The sequence below is a fragment of the Trichosurus vulpecula genome, chromosome 2, assembly GCF_011100635.1.
Source record: "Trichosurus vulpecula isolate mTriVul1 chromosome 2, mTriVul1.pri, whole genome shotgun sequence".
NCBI classification, from domain to species: domain Eukaryota; kingdom Metazoa; phylum Chordata; class Mammalia; order Diprotodontia; family Phalangeridae; genus Trichosurus; species Trichosurus vulpecula.
In genome coordinates this window covers 20,465,100-20,481,498 of record NC_050574.1, presented here as the reverse complement: position 1 = coordinate 20,481,498, position 16,399 = coordinate 20,465,100, and the positions used below count along the sequence as shown (strand labels likewise).

Sequence of the window (16,399 nt, the reverse complement as noted above, 5' to 3'; positions counted from 1 at the left end):
CCTCACTCACCTGAATGAATGGAAACACCAGTCCTATGATGAAATTGGAGAGCCAATGGACAGCCCCATCCACCATGAATGCAGCTGGCCGGGAGGACTGCAGGAATATTTCAGTCCTTACTACTGAGGGAACGGGACCTTAGTGGATAGAGAGAAGAAAGTGAGAGAGGAGGCACAGGGTGGCTTGAATGGATTCTTCTCCAGGGGTCTTCCAGCCTCCTATCGGGCTTCTTGTATCCTGTTTTTAGTTCAAAACTCAGACTCCTGTGAGAGTTAAATGTATAGGAAGTCAGGTGGTACACTGGATAGTACTACTGAGCTTGGGGTTTGAAACACCTGGGTTCAAATCCTACCATGGGCACTAGCTGTGTGACCTTGGACATGTCATTTTGCCTCGATGTGCCTTAGGGAGTTCAGTATCACCTGTTTAGGGCTGGAATATATCTTTGTTTTACAGCCAAGGGAACTGAGGTCCAGAAAATTTCAATGACTTGCCCAAGGTTATCAGTGTAATAGGTGGCAGTGATAGATTTGAACTCAGGTTTTCTGACTCCAAGTAGCACGTTTCCCAGTGTACTAGACTTAGTTACTTACCTCCCAATTCCCTAGAATTGACTTAGGAAAGTGACAGGTAATAATCTACTTTGAAGGAGGACGTTCCCATGCTGGGAGTTTACTCCCATGTTTATATATTTGAATGAGAATTAAAAACAAACAAACAAACCACCCTGGATGAGACTGACCACAGGAAACCATCTCCAAGTGGTCAAAAAACGAGCCCCAAACTATTAATAGAGGTGAAATATCAGGGAATATTTCTTTTTCCACTGCGTTACTAAATTGATAGATGAAAGGAATTCTATAGACAGACCAAAAGCCTTATAGACCTGGCCAACTTGGAAGGTAGTGAGTTCCCTGTCCTTGTCAGGTAAGTTACAGAGAGAGTTTTTGTTCAGGTAAGGTAGGTAATAGAAGGTAATGAGTTCCCTGTCCTTGTCAGGTGAGTTCCACAGAGAATTTTTGCTCAGGCAGTACCTCTGAGGTCCCCTCTGACTCTGAGATTCTGTGAATACCTCCAGGCCATACATCATAGGCCATAGATTTAGAGGTGGAAGGACCTTTAAGGTCATGTAAGTCCTCCCCACTCATCCTCTAGATGAGGCAGCTGAGGGTTGGAGGCTAATTGGATTGTCTTTGGTCACACGTGGTACGAGCATTGCAGGTGAGACTTGAACCCTGTTCTTTCTGAGCCCAGTGTACTAGGCCATGCTGCCAGTTAGCCATGAACCATTGTTCCCTTCAGAGAAGTGAGGAAGCTTCCTCAAAGCCTTTTAAAGTACAATTCCAACCAGAACAAGGATTTCCACCTGGATAGAGAAAAGGACGCCATTAAAGTCTGTGTTTAGAGCAGACGCTGCCACCTTGTGATGAAATAGAGGTGCCACAGGAGAATATCTATGGTAAGCAACACCAGCATTACGGTCCCCTTCCAGACTCTTCCTTAAGGCCATAGTTGGAAGGACCAAGGATTGTAGCTGTACACCTGGAAGGAGCCTCAAAGTTCATCTAGAGCCAGAGCTGTCGAAGTCATGGTCCTGCCTGAACCAGATTAAATATAATTTGGAAATGTTTAACAAAATCAGTAAAAATACAATACAAAACAGTCTTAATTTGTAATTTTTAAGTCAATATAGAGGCCCCACTCATTCTAGACCAAACCTCTCATTTTACAGAAGAGGAACTTGAATCACAAAGAGGTGAAATGACTTGAAAATCATTATCTCCTGGTGTAGTTAGGTCTCAAACCCAAACATCCAGGCTTCCCAGTCCTCTTGTCTTTCTTATTTCATGAGGCTGAAAACTCTTGTGAGATAGTCCTTGGTAACTGAGAGTTCAAGGGAGTGAATGATTCTAGGTAATAAACCAAATCAGCACTGGGAGTGATGGTTTAGAGTAGGGGTTCTGCCCCCAGGTTTGGATAAGTGGATAGATGTCACGGGAGTTTGCGAAATTGGCTGAGAAAATTGTCTTCTTAGTTTACTTTCAATCCTGTTTTATTTTTATACATTTAAAAACAGCATTCTGGGAAGGGATCTGGAGGCTTCACCAGACTGCCAGTGGGTTCATTAAACATGAAAGCATAGAGAATTTTGCATAAACTTTCCCCCAAGCTTGGAATGGCTCCTCTTCCCCAATACCCCACTAGACTCTTTAATTTCTTTCAAGGATCAACTCAAGTCCTATCTCCTGTTAAAAGCCTATCCTGACTTTCTTCACCCCATTCCCTCCTTCTTCAAATTATTTTGTACTTCCTTATCTGTTTATGGCATATTCCCATGGTAGAATGTAAGCTCCTTGTGGGCAGGAATAGTTCTAAAGATTAGGAAATTTTTCTTTATATTGAGCTTAAATTTATTTGCCTTCAATTTCCATCTAATGTTTTGTCCCCAGGAGCAGAACTAGCCTTCCATGTGACAGCCTTCTAAATACTTGAAAATTAACTGAGTCTTCTGTCCTTAATTTTGTCTTAATAATTTCCCAGCAGCAAGCACTGTGCCTTGCATAAAGTAGGCACTTAATTAATGCTAATGGAATTAAAGAGTTGTTTTTGCTGTCCAGTTGTTTCAATTGTGCCTGACTCTTTGTGGAAATTTGGGTTTTCCTGGTCAAAAATAATGCCATTTCCTTCTCCAGCCCATTTTCCAGATGAGGAACTGAGGCAATCAGGGTTAGGTGACTTGTCCAGAGTCACACAGATAGTAAGTATCTGAGGTGGAATTTGAATTCAGGTCTTCCTGACCCCAGGTGCAGACCTCTATGCACTATGGTGCCCCCTAGCAGCCCTAGTGAGGAGTACAGATGTGCAAATATTGGAGAAGATCTTAGCAGACAGGGGCATTCTGCACAAAGGACAACTGCTAGTGATGCTGGCCAGGACACTGGACAGAACTTTTGGACTCAGGCTACTGCTTTCCCCTCCCCTTCCAAAACGTCAAGAAATGTGGTCCTGGAGGAGGCATCGAGATACAAAGAGCACAAACTTGCATTCAGAGAACCTGATTTCAATCTCAGCTCTGACACATGCAGACAGTGTGACCTTGGGCTAGTCATTTAACCTCTCCAGGCCTTAGTTTTCTCATTCAAAAAAGAAAGGAGTGGGTCTACATGGTCTCTGAGTTCTCTTCCAGTTCCAGATCTGTGATTTTATGAAATACAGGCTTGGACACGTGTCCTTTTGGACATTAGGGGTAGGAAAGGGTGAGGTGTTCCTGCCCCTTTGGGCAGCATCTGCTGGAAGGCCTCCTTTTTGTTGATAGAACCATGGAGACCTCTTTCCCTTTGTTTTGAACAAAGAAACAAAATTCTGACATGGAAAGGTTTCTTCCCTCCATGGCCAGAATTGATTCCGGACTTGAAAACTCCTTCTGTAGATGCATATTAGCAAGTTACAGCCTTAGAGAGATTATGAGTGATTAAGTGATGTGGTTAAGGTCACCCAGGCATAATGTCAGAAGCAAGATTTGAACCAGGTCTTCCCCACTCCCTCTAACCACCACACTAGGTTTCCTCTCTCTGTGGTTCATAGGGACAGTTTTATTTTGTTTATTTGTTTTTGTTTTTGAAGTGGGGAAAGCAGGGCAATTGGGGTTAAGTGACTTACTCAAGGTCTCACAGGTAGTGAGTGTGTCAAGTATATGAGGTCAAATTTGAACTCAGGTCTTCCTGAATCCAGGGCTGGTGCTCTACTCACTGTGCCACCTAGCTGCCTTAATAGGGACAGTTTTTATCTTCAAAATGGCGTTGCCTGGGCTACTGGCCTCTCTGGAGTGAGGAGGCTGACAGAAAGGAGAAACCTATCCATATACTTACTGGGGCCCATGGAGTGGCCTGCGATGTAGGAGAAGACGCAGATGATGCTGAGGTAAGACAGCTCTGGGACCTTGTTCTGTGGAGAAGAGGAAGTGATAGCTCTAGGAGGCAGGAAAGGGGAAAAGCAACCAGGCAACCTTACAAGAGGATATGCAGGGCAAGCACAGCTTATTCATGTGGAAAGGATCTGAGGGTTTTAGTGGACTGAAAAATTAACATCAACTCCCCTTTCTGGGAAGCAATGAATCTATTAATGCAATCCAAGATTACGTTAGCTGCCTGCCATACCACACTGCTGACTCATTGAGTTTGAATTCCCACGAGAATCCCCAGGTCTTTTTCAGACAAACTGATGTCTGTCTGTCTGTCTGTCTGTCTGTCTGTCTCTCCCTCTCTTTTCTTTCTCCCTCCTTCTCCCTCTCCTCTCCTCTCCTCTCCTCTCCTCTCCTCTCCTCTCCTCTCCTCTCCTCTCCTCTCCTCTCCTCTCCTCTCCTCTCCTTTCCTTCCTTCCCCTCCCCTGCCCTCTCCTCCCCTCTCCTCCCCTCCCCTGCCCTCTCCTCCCCTCCCCTCTCTTCCCCTCCCCTCTCCTCTCCTCTCTTCTCCTCTCCTCTCCTCTCCTCTCCTCTCCTCTCCTCTCCTCTCCTCTCCTCTCCTCTCCTCTCCTCTCCTCTCCTCTCGTTTTCTCTCCCCTCCCCTCCCCTCCCCTTCTCTCCGCTCCCATCCGCTCCCCTTCCCCCCCTCCCCCTCTGTCTTTCTCTCACACACGTAAACATGCACACACACACCCCTTCCTCCATCTTGTAATTGCAAAGCTAAAAGAGTAAGACTTTATATTTATCACTATTAAATTTCATTTTATTAGATCAAATGCAGTTTTCTACACTAAGAACTTTGAGTCTGACTTTGCCATCTTGTCCGTAACCTATCCCCATTTTGTGTCATCTGCAAATCTGAGAAGGATGTCATTCCTGCCTTTATGTGAGTCACTGATGACAATGTTAACCAGAGCAGGGCTGAGTACAGATCCTAGGAACCCACCCCTGGAGATCTTCCAGACTGATATGGAAGTATTAATGGCTATTAATTGGGCCTGGCCATTCAAATAATTCTGAAGTCCAATAACAGTACCCTCATCTAGTTCACATTTCTACATCTATTCCACAAAAGAGCACAAGATGCTTTGTTTATGAATGTTGTTTTCTTTGCTGTGTGATTCTGGGCAAATTCCTTCTCATCTCAGTTTTCTCATCTGTGAAATGTAGATAATAATGCGATGGAAAGTGATGGGCCATCTCTAGTTGTCCTGGTCTATATCTGGCCCCTGGACCCAGATGGCTCTGGAGGAGAAAGTGAGGCTGGTGATTTTGCACAGCCCTCCCTCACTTAAATCCAGTTCACTTGCAGGTCATGGCATCACCTTCCTGATGTCATGGTCTTCTTCAAGAATGAAGGACAAACCACACAATCATTATTGCTATCATTACTTATTGTTATTCTATTAGTATTTTGTTATTATTCTTACTGTACTATGATAATTGTTACTACTATTTACTAAAAGAATCATAATTTTTATTGTGATTACTCTCCCAAAGCCATTACAGTTTGGTGCTGGGTGAACAGGGAACATGAGTGAATATTTAAATATCGGGTATTACCTAAGGAGAGAGTAGGCAGGTACGGTTTTCCTACCATCCAGGAATTTGGGACTTGTTTGCCATGTTCCTTTATGGTGACCCGGTCAACGCACCCTGAGAACATCGCAGCCTGAGTAAGATGGGGAAGGTCTCGCTTGTCTCTGATTTTCTCTTCTGGGTTCTGGTCTCTTTCTCTTCCCATCCCTGAGCAGGCCCTCTTGGATTCTCCCAGATCCAGAAAAGCCACAAAGCAAAGTCATCCTATTTCTCACCTGGAAGACCAGAGCAAGTGTCAGCACCACGCAGGCTGAGCCACATATTCCGTAGCCTACCAGCAGGAGGAGCCGTCTCCCCAGGAGCTCCACAGTGAAAGCCTGGGAAGACAAGTAAAATTAATTCCTTTTGCTGACCCCAGGATAGTCTATTCTAAAGAGAAACAAGGGTTTGAAATTGGAGGTTCCTAGAATGCTTTAGCTGGGACTGAGGTCCCTTCATCCTTCTCCAGCACCAATCCTTCCTGCCTATGGTTGCCTTATTCATGTTCCTAAAGCACACTACTTTTTATCATGTTACTCCCCTACTCAAGAATTTACAATAACTCCCTATTATTGGGCACATTGTCTGACCTTCACAGCTCTCTACCAACAGACCGTCTTGGCCATCCAATCTAATTTTCTACTATTTCCCAACATTCACCCTCTGTTCCTACTCAGCTGTTCTGCCTTCTCATTGTCCCCTGCAGAGGCCACATTGAACCTTGGTTCATGTTAGCCAGCCTGGCTTTTGCTCCTCTTTCCTCCCTGACCTATCTTTCATAGCCCAGCTCAAGTCCAAACTTCCTTATCAATGGAGCTCCAATGGAGCTTTCTTTTTTCCTATTACCCCTTGGCAGGTGGTAACATATTTATAGTTTTGCTTTTGTCTTTGACTCTCCAGTGTCTGGCATGTAGTAGTCACTTAAGAAATGCTTGTGGATTATGTTTTGCATGACTGCACATGTATAATCTATATAAAACTTCTTGCCTTTTCAATGAAGGGGGAGGAGAGGAAGAGAGAATTTGGAACTCAAAATTTAAAAAAAAATCAAAGTTAAAATTGTTTTTACGTGTAATTGGAAAAAAATAAAACATTTAATCAATAAATTCTTGTTGATTGATTGACATAAGGAAAGATAATTCTCCACCCAAGTCTAGACCTGTCGTTGTGACTGTTGTCTAACTTTTGTCTGAAGTCTTCCTCTGGGTTTCCTTATGTTTTGGGAGACTCTTCTCAGAGTCTCCCTAAATATAAATGGCCCTTTCTGTAAGGGGCCCATAACCACTGACTGCCAGGACTCTGTGACCTCTAATCTAGGCTTGTCTGAGAGGGTAGAGGAGAGCTCAGAAGCCATGGAGTTATTATCTCTGCTTCTCTGGTCTAAGACTTCAGGCAACTTACAACACAGACTGGTGCACAAAACCTTCTCAGGGACATGCAAAGTCCAGGGGAACAGAAACACAGACACCCAGGGAAGACTGTTTAAGAACTGCCTTTACCCATCTCTTAAATTAATTTAAAAGGAAAAAAAAAGAAAAAGGTTAGTAGGTCAGAGGCTTCTGGTCATAGCTTCTGGTCTACTATCGAGGGGCAGCCTCAGAGTAGGAAAGAGGCTGATGCTCTCCTTAGGGACATTTGCAGTGGCTGCTGCCTTTCTGATACCACCATTCCACTGTCCTGCCTCCTTGACTGTGGCAACAGCTTCTAGGTAGGGAAAATGACCTACGGAGATCGTTGTCATCACAATGTTGAGCAAGCCTGCGCCCACGGTCACATACTGAGAGTGCATGGGATTCACACCAGCTGCGGCATAGATCGTGTCTGCATAGTAGTTGATCTGGAATGAAAGCATGCAGGGCTAACATTAGTGGAGGCCCAAAGGTACAGGCAACAGGCTTTAATTCTTGACTCAGGGGAACAAATGGCCCTAAGAATCTAGGGAAGGGGTAGCTCAGGGACAGGAAGGAGGCAAGCTCAGTCACCCTCACTTGATTTTGGTTTGTTCTTCTAGGTCCCCCAAATAGTGGTGGCAGAGTAAGGAAGTCCAGGAGGATTGCTGCAGGGGAGGAAGTGTGCCATCTCCCCCTACCCCTCCATTCCCCAGACATTAACAATAGAGAACAAGGTCCATTGCCCTGGGTTTGTTGCTGCTCTGCTGACCGTGTCCCTCCTCCCTTCCCAGAATCCTGCATACCGCGTTGATGCCAGACAGCTGCTGGCCTGCCATTAGGACAATGATGGTAATGAGCTGCCACCTCAGGGGCTTGAAGGTGAAGAGGTTGATGACAGATAGGCGGCCTTCAGCTTTCTCTACCTGGTCCTCCAGGCGCATCTCCTCAATTTCATCCTCTACGTTGTCCCAGCCTCTCAGTTTCCTCAAAGCTGTGGTTAAGTACAGAGCAGTGAGACAGGATCCAGCCTCAGAACAGAGATGAGGCTGATGTCCAGACCCTTTCCCTTCCTCTCCAGGGCACTTTCTCTAGGAGTTTCTATTCAATAAGCATTTAAGTTCTTAGATATGTTGGGTGCTAAGGACCCAAAGACAAAAAGGAACCTAACCAAACCACTGGGTTTGAAGGGAGAAAAAAGGTACAGGAATATTTCCCCACCATCCTTGACCACACCCTCCATGTTGGGAATGCCCTCAACTCTGACCAGGCTGCCAGCCCCAACCCCGTGCCCAGCAGAAGCTTCAGGCTTTGTAGAGGAGGACAGAGAAATCAGGAGAAAAATAAAGGTGGGAGGGAATTTCAGAGTGGGCAGAGCCCACTCAGAAGCTGGAGTAGGAAAAGAGGATGCATTCTGGGTACCTTTCCTGGCCTGGCCTTCATCACCTTTCTGAATCAGCGTGTACCTGGGACTCTCTGGGAAAAAGGGCAGAGAGAGGAGCTGCAGGGCTGCGGGGATCCCTGTGATTGCCAGGAGCACAGGCCAGCCTGAGGGGAGCCAAGAAGAAGAAGCAGTGTTAAGGTTGGCAAATCACTTCATATATTTGTCTGTATGTGAATGTGTATACTATGTATATGTGTGTGTGTATGTATATGTGTATGTATGTATCTATCTTTATTCACTAACAATCTATTTTTCTCTCCATCCATCCATCTATCCATCATCCATCTATCTACCCATCCATCATCCATCAACCATCACCCATCCATCTGTTCATCCATCTACTATCTCTCTATCTATCCATCCATCCATCCATCATCCATCATCCATCTATTCAACCATCCACTATCCATCTATCTTTATTCACTATCTACCATTGTATTTTTCTGTCCATCCATCCATCATGCATCATCCATCTATCTATTCATCCATCATCTCTCTCTATCCATCCGTCCATCATCCATCTACTATCTCTCTCTCTCTATCGATCCATCATCCATCTATCATCTATCCATCTGTCATCCATCCATCATCCATCTATCCATCCATCCATCTATCCTCTATCTATCTATCTATCTATCTATCTATCTATCTATCTTTATTCACTATCTACCAATCTATTTTTCTACCCATGCATCCTTCTATCCATCATCCATCCATCCACCATCTATCTATTTATCTATCTATCCATCCATTATCCATCTATCATCTATCTATCCAACCATCCATCTATCCATCATCCATCTATCCATCCATCCATCCACCATTTATCTATTTATCTATCTATCTATCTATCTATCTACACTTTTCACTATCTACCAATTTATTTTATCTATCTATCTATCTATCTATCTATCTACCTATCTATCCATCCATCTATCCATCCATCCATCCATCCATTATCCATTATCTGTCTATATACCTTTATCCACTATCTACCAATCTATTTTCTGTCTATCCATCCATCCATCTATCCATCATCCATCTATCTATCCATCCATCCACCATCTATCTATCCATCCATCCAGTCATCATCCATCTATTTATCTATCCATCCATCCATCGTCTATATATTTATGTTTCAATGTTCATGAAGAGCCTCCCACTTCTGGTCCCCATGCCTTTGCCCAGGCGATTCCCCATGCCCTCCCTCCTCACCTCCACCTCTTAGAATCTCAAGCTTTCTTCAAAGCTCAGCTCAGAGGCTGCCTCCTATGAGAAGTCATTTCTAATCCCCCAGCTGCATGTGTCTCAACCCAAGAAATTGCCTATACATTTACATATGCATATAGAAATACATGTAATGTACCTGTATGTATATAGATACGTATACAGGTATGTACACAAACATGTGAATATACACACATATTCACTAGTATCTGTATGCACACAAGTATATATGTATATATAAACATATTTGCACACTCATGTATGTATACACAGCACATATGTATACGTTGTGTTACACATGTGTATATACATCACACAATGCACATAGACACACATGTATGCACACCTCATGTGTATGCATGCATATACACATACATGTATATCTATCTATGTATACATGGGCATATGTCAGGCATTTTCCTGGGGGAGATACATGGAGTGCGGGGATCAATAATGATTGCTTGTAGGAGGCAGCCTCTGAGCTGAGCATTGAAGGAAGCCTGAGATTCTAAGAGGTGGAGGTGAGGAGGGAGGGCATGGGGGATTGCCTATGCAGAGGGATGGGGACCAGAGGTGGGATGCTTCACATGAGCAACAGCCAGAAGGCCAGTTTGCCTGGACTATAGAATGTGTGAAGAGAAGTCTAGACAAGTAGGCTGATGCCTGACCGCTAAGGCTCCTTCTGGCTCTAAAATGATGAGTGTCTGAAGCGTCTATGATCCAGTAAGCTCCTTCTACTACTACCCCCTCCTCCTTGTCCCCAAAAGTGCTTTACCTTCAGGATTCCCCAAAATGGCCTGTAGGCTGAAGATCTGTGCTAGAAAGATTCCTATGATGACGAAAACCTCTGTCATTGTTCCTAATGTGCCTCTCAGGTTTGGGGGGGCCAGCTCTCCCAGATACATGGGCAGGGCATTGCAGGCGATGCCTATATGAGTAAAAGACAAAGACAGGAAAGGGGGTTGGTGGGAGGGGGAGAGATAGAAGGACAGATACATTAGAGAGGTAGAGGTATGGAGAAAGAGGAGATGGAGAGAGAGAGAGAGATGAGAGAGAGGTACACAGAGAGAAATCAGTTCTGGGGGAACATATGAAGGTCAAAATTCTCATGGGGTCTTTGTAAACTTGGCTGAGAAGCTATTTACAGGAAATATCACCTTCCTTTCTATCCATGTAATAATAATGACAACATTACCTACATTACTTATTCCCTTCCATACCACTCAAACTAACAAAGGATTGCTTTAGAAGGCTATAAAATAATGTCAAAATTCATCTGAAGGTACAAAAGGTCAAGATTCTCAAGGGAAATCATGAAAAAAAGGAAAGGATGAGGGGGCTAGCAGTATTGGATGTCAAACGATACTACAGAGTAGTAATCATTAAAACTACTTGGTATTAATTAAAAATAGAGAGGTCAGTCAATGGAACAGATTAAGTAAATGATGATGATGATGATGATAAAACTTTATATGTTGCTTTAAGGTTTGTAATGTTATCTTATTTGATCCTTGCAACAACTCTGGGAGGTGGGAGCTATTATTACCTTCATTTTACAAAGGAGGAAACTGAGGCACAGAGTAGTTAAGTGACTTGCCCAGAGTCACACTGATAGTACATGATCTGAAATAGGGTTTGAACTCAGGTCTTCCTGATTTCAAGTCCAGCATTCTATTCACTGTACCACATAACTGTTTAATATATATGTACACACACAGAATATGCCAATATACTTCATTTCTGACAACATACAGAAACAAATGCCTGCCATATCAAAGACCCTCACTTCCGAGGTAAGAATTCATTATTTGGTGGAATCTGAAAAAACTAAAGTAGTTGGGCAGAAATTCGATGTAGACCAAGATCTCACACCATATATCACAACAAGCTTTAGATGAAAACACAAGCTAGATACAGGTCACATCATAAATAAATGAGAGGAGCAAGGGAGGAAATACCTTTGGTACTTATGGATAGAGTTCATGATCAGGCAAGGGACAAAGAGGATCACAGAAGACAAAATGTACAATTTTGGTTGCATAAAATTGGAAATTTTGTACAAACAAAATCAATCCAGCTATAAAGGACAGAGTTAACTAAGGAAAAGTATTTGTACCAAGCTTCTCTGCTCAAGATCTGATATCCAAGAGATAAAAAGAACTGATTTGGATATATAAGTGACCACCATGCCACAACAGATAAATGGTCAAAGAATATGAACAGATATTTCTCAAGGGAAAAAAATTCAAGCAATCAATCTAGCCATGTTTGAGAAAAGGCTCCAAATATGTAGTACCTGGAGAAGTGCATTCAAACAACTCTGAGGTTCCATCTTGCACCTATCATATTGGCAAAGATTACAAAAGGAAAATGACAGTTGTTAGAGGGGCAATGGGAAGGTAGGCAAACTGGTGTCCCTTGGTGGAGCGATGAATTCATGCAGTCATTATGGAAAGTAACTTGGAACTGTGCCCTCAAAGTGGCTAAACTGTGCATACCCTTTGACCCGGTGATCCTGCTAATGGGTCTAAACTCCAAAGAGATCAAAGAAAGAAGAGCAAGGTCCACATGTACAAAAGTATTTATTACAACACTTTTTGCTCTAGCAAACAGAGGGAGTGGAGTGCCTATCATTGGAGAATGGCCAAAGATATCATGGTACACGAATGCTATGGAATACTATTGGGACATGAGAAGTGGTGAAAGGCAGGATTTCAGAGAAACCAGGGAAAACTTGCATGAACTGATGCAGAAGGAAGTGAACAGAACCAGAAGGACAATTTATCCAATAATAAAAACAGCATTGTAAGGATGAACAATTTTGAAAGACTTAAGAACTCTGATCATTGCAGTGAACAACCACAGTTCCAGAGGAATGATAATGAATAATGCTACCCTCCTCCTCATAGAGAGGCAGTAGACTCAGGGTACAGGATGAGGCATACCTCTTTGGACACAGCCAATCCACAAATGTGTGTGTTTATTTTGCTTAATTATGCTTATCTGTTACGAAGATTGTGTTTTCTTTATGCATTTGGGACAGAAGATCAGGGTACGGAGAAGGGGCCCTAGTGACAGGGTCACACTCCCTACATTGGAGCATTGTTTAAAATGCAGAGAACAGAATGAAAAGAAGTTCAGAAGGAAACAGACAAGGGGGAGAACTTTGAAAGTAACATGTTGGATTTATTATATATGTTATTATATTTATTTTATACAAAGGCAAGCTGTATATAATAACCTGATTTTCACATATAATTCTCTTTTCTCATTTACTCTGTAACGATATTTTGGGGGGTTATTCGATTCAGTTTAAAAATACAATTAATAAAGAAAAAATGAAGTAAAATATTTGAGTAGCCGAATCTTAACCTTGTAGGCAGATCAGGACCTTCTGAGAGCTGATAAAGCTCTTGTATCAGATATTCCTTGGCAAACCTCTGAAGTCATTTCTTAGGCCTGGCCTAAGGGAGAGTAGGTTGGCCATGTTTCCTGCCACCTCCCCCATCTGCAGGCTGAGATTCATTCTCTTGTCCTAAGTATCCTTGTTTCTAGTTAAAATGCAATTACCCTTGAGAGAGATAATTTTTGTTGTTCAATTGTGTCCAACACTTCATGACACCATTTGGGGTTTTCTTGACAAAGATACTGCAGTGGTTTGTCATTTTCTTCTCCAGCTCATTTTACAGATGAGGAAACTGAGGCAAACAGGGTTAGGTCACTTGCCCAGGGTCACACAGCTAAGAAGTGTCTGAGGCTGGATTTGAACTCAAGTCCTCCTGACTCCAGGCCAGGCACTCTATCCACTGTGTCACCTAGCTGTCCGAGAAAGATAAAACCCTCAAGCTGTGATCAGTGATTGGTACTTTTGTTTGAATGAGCTAATCTTTTCCTGAGAGCAGGCCTTGACAGATGAGAACAGAGTAAGATTATAATTAGGGCCTGAGAACAAGAAGATGGGGGTGATTCTGTGATACTCCACTTTCATTCTCCCCCATGGCCCCAGGTTAGCTGGGCTATGGTCCATGTACCTGCACAGATTCCCACTATCACCCGGGAAAGGATGATCATCTCATACGACTTGGCAGCTTTACTGGATCCCATCAAGATGGCGGGGATGATGGCGAAGGTGGTATTGATTAGCAGGGTCTTCTTTCTGGAAAGAGAGCCAGAATCAATGAACCATTTTGGAAAGAGAAGGCTAGCAGGAGCAGCAGTCCCTGGAGTGGGAGGGGGTGCCACCTCAGGAATTCTGAGCATTTTGGAAATGGAATCTAGGCAGTCTGTCACCTGAGCAGGTTTGGGAATGTCGGTGAATACGGAGTGATGGAAAGGGAAGGAAGGAAAAGTCTCTGGAGTTGACTTTTCATCTCCAGACTGTGCCCTTACACAGTCCATCTGGGATTCATTTCCTCTTCATTTCAAATTCTCGGAACCTTTATCATCCTTCAAGAAGAATGGTTGGGCTATTTTCCCAGATAGAATGCTAGCTCCTCGAGGGCAGGGACTGTTTCATTTATATCTTTTCTATCTCTAGCACTGAGCACAGTTGCCTGGGCCATAGTAGGTGTTTAATAAATGCCCATTGGATTGATTGATCTGTGTACATGTGGTATCCTCTCCTTGGTAGAATGTAAGTTCCTGGAGATTCAGTCTTCGTATTCTCATTGTCCTAGCAAAGGTCCATGCACATGATTAGTCATTTAGCAAATGTTGAATTTGGTCTGGGTCAGCAGCATCATCTTGGAAGATGGGATGGGGTCTAACTCTGGGTAATGGTTGATTTTTGTACAGAAATCTCCTTGGAGAAGATTGGTACAGTTCCATGAAAATATCGCTCAAATACTGACCTTCCTCAGCTCTTGAGTGGGAACTCAAATGATCTGGGTAGATCAGATTCTCAGACCCCTTTGCCAGAGCTTGCCCAGTGCAGGAGCCTGGTCCTTGTTCTCAAGGATTGAGATACATTAACTAGACAGGAAAGGAATGCATTTGCCCTTTGGGGTATAGGAATGAGCTTTCTCAGAAGTCAGATATCTAGTATAATTCTTTAATTTTACAGATGAGGAAACTGAGGCCCAAGAGGGTTAAATGACTTGCCCAAGGTCATACTGATGTAGACTTAATACACGGTGAATCTGAAGGTTGCAAAGAAGTTGGTAGTTTCATTCATATTCATCGTCTGTAAGATGTGGATGTTATTTAAATTATCTCATATATTTGCTGAAGGCCTTAGAGAAATTAGAGCTACTACCTCATAAACATGAGTTATTATTACTAATAATCCCTTTGCTTCTTCCATGACCATCCCACTCCATCCCAGCAGCTCAGGTCCTATGTGACATAAGGGAGATTTTTCTAGGCCCTCTCGGACAAAGGCTGGGTAGGTGCCAGACACCATGCTGAGTGTCGGGGATATAGAGAAAGGCAAAAGCCAGTCCCTGCCCTCAAGAAGCTTACGGTCTAACAGGGCAGATAGCATGCAAACAACTATGTACAAACAAGCTATAGACAAGATGAACTGGAAATAACCAACCCGAAGAAAGCAGCAGAATTGGGGGAGGGAGGGGGATCTCGAAAACTTCTTGTAGAAGGTGGGAATTCAGCGGAGATTGGAAGAAAGTCATGAGGTGGAGATGAGGAGGGAGAGCATTCCATGTGGGGGAGACAGCAGGGGGGAAATGCCTGGGGTCTGGAGATTGGAGCGTTCTATTTGAGAACAGCAAAGAGGTGAGTGTTACTGGTTCATAGAATACATTGAGGGGAGTTAGGTGTAAGAAGCCTGTAAAAGCAGGAGAGGGCAAGTTATAGAGGGCTTTAGAAACCAAGCAGATGACTAGCTATTTGGTCGTGGAGGAAATAAGGGGCCATTGGAGTGGATCGAATAAAGGTTTGACACGGCCAATTTGATATCAGAGTGGAGGATGGACAGGAGTGGTGGAAGGTTTGATCGCATTGCAATTGTCCAAGAGTGACGTTGGGCCTGTACCAGGGTGGTGGTAGTGTCAGAGGAGAGAGGGAATGCATAAAAGGAGGGGCAGCCAGGTGGTGCCCTGGTGCATAGAGTACTAGGCCTGGAGTCAGGAGAACTCAGCTTCCTGAGTTCAAATCTGACCTCAGATACATATTAGCTGTGTGGCCGTGGACAAGTCCCATAACCCCTTTTGCCTCAGTTTCCTCATCTGTAAAATGAGCTAGAAAAGGAAAGGGCAAACCACTCCAGTATCCTTGCCAAGAAAACCTCAAATGGGGTCATGAAGAGTCAGACACCCTTTTGTTGTTACAAAATCGAGAGAGCTTGGTGATTGAGTAGATATGGGAGATGAGAAAGAATGAGAAGTCACGGTTTCAAGTCTGGGTAAATGGGAGGATGGAAGTGCCCTTTGTAGTAATAAGGAAGTTTAGAATAAGGGAAGCTTTGGGGGAGGAGATGATGAGTGGCATTTTGGCCATGTCGAGTTTAAGATGTCTATGGAATACACACTTTTGAAATGTTCAATTAACAGTTGGAAATGAGAGACTGGATATTAGGAGAGAGGTTAGGGCTGGTTAAGGAGATCTGGGAATCATCAGCGCAGAGATAAAAAAATAAATCTGTGGGAGCTGGTGAGGGAGAAGAGAAGTGAACCCAGAAGAAAGCCACGGAGGACACTCGTGGTTAGTGGGCATTACCTGGATGAAGATGCAGCAAATGAGAGTGAGGAGAGGTCAGATAGGTAGGAGGAGAAGCAGAAGACAGTGGTCTCAAGGAGAAGAAGGTGATGGACAGTGTCAATGGCTGCAGAGAGGTCAAGGAGAAT

General features: G+C 43.6%; 1 protein-coding gene across 1 annotated transcript in view; it reads right to left on the bottom strand.

Moving 5' to 3' along the window:
• LOC118839466 (solute carrier family 2, facilitated glucose transporter member 7-like) overlaps positions 1-16,399 on the bottom strand; it is a 30,309-nt gene that overhangs the window by 2,776 nt on the left and 11,134 nt on the right. Inside the window, exons 4-11 of the mRNA XM_036746932.1 lie at positions 13,631-13,755; positions 10,375-10,527; positions 8,351-8,476; positions 7,735-7,922; positions 7,267-7,377; positions 5,777-5,878; positions 3,871-3,946; positions 11-138 (exon numbers count right to left, since the gene is read on the bottom strand). Of these exons, the coding sequence (XP_036602827.1) occupies positions 11-138; positions 3,871-3,946; positions 5,777-5,878; positions 7,267-7,377; positions 7,735-7,922; positions 8,351-8,476; positions 10,375-10,527; positions 13,631-13,755 (1,009 nt within the window). The remainder of the gene's footprint in view (positions 1-10; positions 139-3,870; positions 3,947-5,776; positions 5,879-7,266; positions 7,378-7,734; positions 7,923-8,350; positions 8,477-10,374; positions 10,528-13,630; positions 13,756-16,399) is intronic.